At 33.8% G+C, this 4132-nt stretch overlaps 1 protein-coding gene across 3 annotated transcripts in view; it reads right to left on the bottom strand.

The window, feature by feature from the left end:
- Positions 1-6: 6 nt before the first annotated feature.
- The window catches only part of LOC106883631 (exocyst complex component 6B), a 130029-nt gene continuing 125903 nt past the window's right edge, over positions 7-4132 (bottom strand). For all 3 annotated transcript variants that reach the window (XM_052972708.1, XM_052972707.1, XM_052972710.1), the window contains exons 21-23: positions 3348-3421; positions 2088-2200; positions 7-234 (exon numbers count right to left, since the gene is read on the bottom strand). In XM_052972708.1, coding sequence (XP_052828668.1) covers positions 90-234; positions 2088-2200; positions 3348-3421 — 332 coding nt within the window. In that variant the 3' untranslated portion in view covers positions 7-89. The remainder of the gene's footprint in view (positions 235-2087; positions 2201-3347; positions 3422-4132) is intronic.

The raw sequence follows: 4132 nt of genomic DNA, 5'->3' as shown, positions 1-4132 counted from the left end.
AATAAAACAGCCAGGAAGAGGAGAAGGAAAGGAAAGGACTGTGGAAAGGAGAGTCAGTTGAGGTCCTATAACCAACCCCAGCTAAACCATTACTGGCCACTGCCTTGCTGAGGGGCTGTCCCATTCACTAGACCTTTTAATTGTTTTAGCACTGTGTCTAGAAGTTTCTTTTTGTCTCTTTCGTTTTTCTTCAATGGTGTAAACATGAATTTCTTCTTATCTCCACTATTTAACCTGCAAAAGTAAAATATATACATACAGAAAAAAGACCGAGAAAGAAAGAAAAAAAAAAATGCAAATGAATTGGAAAAGCAGTATTTAGAAAAGTTAACTGTATATAAAGATCTGACAGCTGACTAAAGGCTAGATATATGTGCTGTAATATTTACATTTTAAACTAAAAATGTTCAAATATCTAATATTTAGACTTGTTTTTATAGTCTATACTTGGATGGATGTTTTAACATACTTATATACAGTAATGTCTCAATATATATATATATATATATGAGTTAATTTGTTCCTGGTGACTACTCATATGCTTTTTGTATGTTTTTTTATATGCTTTTATATTTTTATTTTTATATTTGTATTTGAATTTTGCAAAATTCATGAATTGAATTTTGTAAACCTCTGAAGAGGCCTAGTGAATAATGCATGTACCCCCATTGCATCCTTTTCATCTACCAATTACTCCAGCGTACTGGAGTTATATAGATAGAATGGGGCATGCCAACGCTAGGCTGAAACAACTGTAAGATTTTGTCCCTTCTTCAGTTGCTAGATGTTCTTTTAAATTTGAAATCTTAATTGTTGATATGGCATAGTATGTCATAAGTGTCTGTATATTGTCTTTATTGTCCTTTTGGTTGTAAAATAGATGGATTAATCAACAGAGTACAGTGTCTGCAAGTTGATGAGTACCTCATATTCCCCTCCATTTTCTTATTGCTATATAAATTTAGGGTAAAAACCCCCCTTTTACCCGCACCCACTTATTGCACTTGGTATAACACTAGTGTAACAATAATTGGGTACCCTCCCAGCAGTATATTGGATAGATATTATCCCTTAGTGGGTTGGATTCTCAACCCCTAACTCTCTTGGATTATATATATATATATATATATATATATATATATATATATATATATAAGGTTCCAAGAAGCATTCGTGGTATGAATAATAAAGTATGCTTGGAAGGTCGGAATAAAAGGAAAACAGATGAGATTGGTATGATTAATATAAGTATAATGTGTCTTGAATGGCACAACACTGCAGAGTGGACTATAATAACTGTTATAATTTAATTATTCATAGTCTGATATAATAATAATATTTTGGAATACAAAAAATTCTTTCTTCAGATATTGCTAGGAATTGATCAAGTCACTGCTATAATCGGTTTTGTTGGAAAACCAATTATAGCAGTGACTCAATCAATTCCTAGTGATATCTGAAGGAATTTTTGTATTCTGAAATATTATTATTATTATATCAGACTATGGATAATTAAATTATAACAGTTATTATAGTCCACTCTGCATTGTTGTGCCATTCAAGACACGTTATATTTCACAAACAATACACAATGCTTCAAGCAAACTACAATATTCTCGTAATTGATATAAAGTTTGAAATACTGGACATTAAATGTTTGACAAGGAAATATTCAGGGGAAGGAAATTCTGAGTCAATTTTCATTATAACTTGAGTAGAGGAAATCAAATACTTTTGAATGCATGTGAAGAACTGGGAAGTTCTTAGCCATTAAAAAACATTAAAAGTTCAAATGTCTGAGAGGAATTTTACCCTATTAATTTCACTATGAACATCATTGCTATTTTTCTATTGGTTCGATCTCTGATTAGCATAAGAGTATTTTATTTCTAGACATGTACATAGTACAAGACTAAATTGAAATAAGGAACCTTTATTCCAAAAGGCTTATAGACATAATTATTCACTTAGCCACTAATACCTGTATATTATTTACTGTCAAATCATAGTTGTAAAGGAAAGTAATAGCATTTCAATAAAATTTTTAAAAAACCTAATAAAATATAGCAAAATAACAAGTCACTTACTTTTCTAAGAGTGATATAGCTACAACAGGTTTGACGCGAACATATTTACACTTTGGTTGACCATAATCAGCCAAATAAACAGACCAGTCCCAGTTCAGGAGCAGATCAAGAAGCTAGAAAATAGAGAAATAAACAAATTGCAAGATAAAGCTCACATATTGTGTGTGTGTGTGTGTGTGTGCATGTCTGTTTTTTGAGTGTACACACAAACCCTTATACCTGTTTCAAGGTGAATAATCAACAAGCAGAAAGAACTCAAAACAACTGGCAGAATTGGAGGTGATTTTTGTAGAAGATACAAAATTGTGCGGCTTAAATTTCCTTGAACAACAACTATCTGCATTCTAGTACTGTTATGCAGATTTGCATCCAAATTGTCAGGCAAAACAAAAACGGCCATGACAGGCTAAATTGTGCTCTCTGAGAGAGCAGATAGCTGCTGTGCCATGAAATTTAAGTACATTTATCTATTTTAAGGGTTGTATAAAGATTATATATATAAAGAATAAAAAGTTTTGAATGGTACAACAATGCACTATAGAAAGAGAGGGGGGAGAGGAAGGGAGAGAGAGAAGGGAGGGAGGAAGAGAGAGAGAGAGAGCAACCAAGAATGAGGGCAGAAATAGGTGTGCTGCAGTAGAGGAGATATTAGTTTATTGATGATATTCAAGCAAGAAATATTACAACTTGTTGTTATTTATAGCCATTGGTGCGGGATGTAGTCTCTTGTTTGTGTCTGTTCATTGGTTTGTTTTTTTGAGCCTGATTGGAAAATGGACATTAAAGATGATGATGACGATGGTGATGAAGGCTGTTGTCTTTTGTACTTGATTGACTGTTGTTTTTGTTTCTTGACTGATTGATTTTTGTGACCTAATGTTGAATTTGTGATGAGGGGCATGTTCGTATTTTGTTTCTTTTGTTTTAGTTAATTGGGTTACTTATTTGATGAATTTATCTATTAATTTAATTAAGGCGTTTGATTTTTGATCAGTTTTATTGATTAGAAACGAGTGTATGTCATGTATTGTATTTCATAAATATTGATATTCCAAGTACAAACTAGGCTTGATGTTACTTATTTTTGGTGATCAGATAAGAATCTGTGTTTTCCCCATCATATGGCTGCAAACCCACACACACATTAACCTATATATGTAGAGTAAATAGAAGCACATATACAAACAATAATTGACAGTGACAAATTATCAACTGTAAAATATTGAAATAAATGTTCCAACAAGAAGCCAATGACCTTACCTGCCTGAGATCAGCAAAAGCCAACAGCAGCGTCCCGTCATTAAATCCAGACACTGGTTCTGATGCAGCAAATTCTGAAAGTACAATGAAACATATTTTAAAACATTTTATATATTAAAGCAGATGAATGCCAGAAAAGGTGAAGCATTGAAATAAATACCTTTCTTAAAATGTTTGTGTGGTTTAGGATGCTTGTATGTGTTTAATTTGTGTTTTACAGGGGACTAGGATCAGCCATTAACTAAGGCTTTAGTATTTTCCAGCTAAACAAGAAGTTTGGTTCTTGGGAGATAACTTAGCAATGTCAGATATGTGAAATAGCCTTAAGAGATCATCAGAAATTCCATGGGTTAGAATTTGTAGTAACTTTGAATGTATTATCTATGTGTTGTTCATACATATGATATAAAGAGAATATTGTAAAACTATTTTCTTAATATGTAAATCGTAATTGAAACATACTCGACTGGTCCCCGCACCAGTGGAGCACTAACAGCACTGTCGAGCGTGTTTCATTGCCAGAGCAGCTGTCTGGCTTCCGTGCTAGTGGCCCGTAAATAGCACCATTAAAGTGTAATCATTACCAGCGTTGCCTTCTAGCAATTGTACTGGTGGCACATTAGAAAATCATTTGAGCGAAGTCGTTGCCAGTGCCGCTGGACTGGCTCCTGTGCAGGTGGCACGTAAAAAACACCTTTTTGAGTGTGGCCGTTGCCAGTACCGTGTGACTGGCCCTCGTGCCGGTGGCACATAAAAGCACCCACTACACTCTCGGAGTGGTTGGC

This window comes from Octopus bimaculoides, chromosome 14 (genome assembly GCF_001194135.2).
Source record: "Octopus bimaculoides isolate UCB-OBI-ISO-001 chromosome 14, ASM119413v2, whole genome shotgun sequence".
NCBI lineage: Eukaryota > Metazoa > Mollusca > Cephalopoda > Octopoda > Octopodidae > Octopus > Octopus bimaculoides.
Note: the sequence above shows the minus strand (reverse complement) of the source record. Positions and strands in the feature narration are given on the sequence as shown.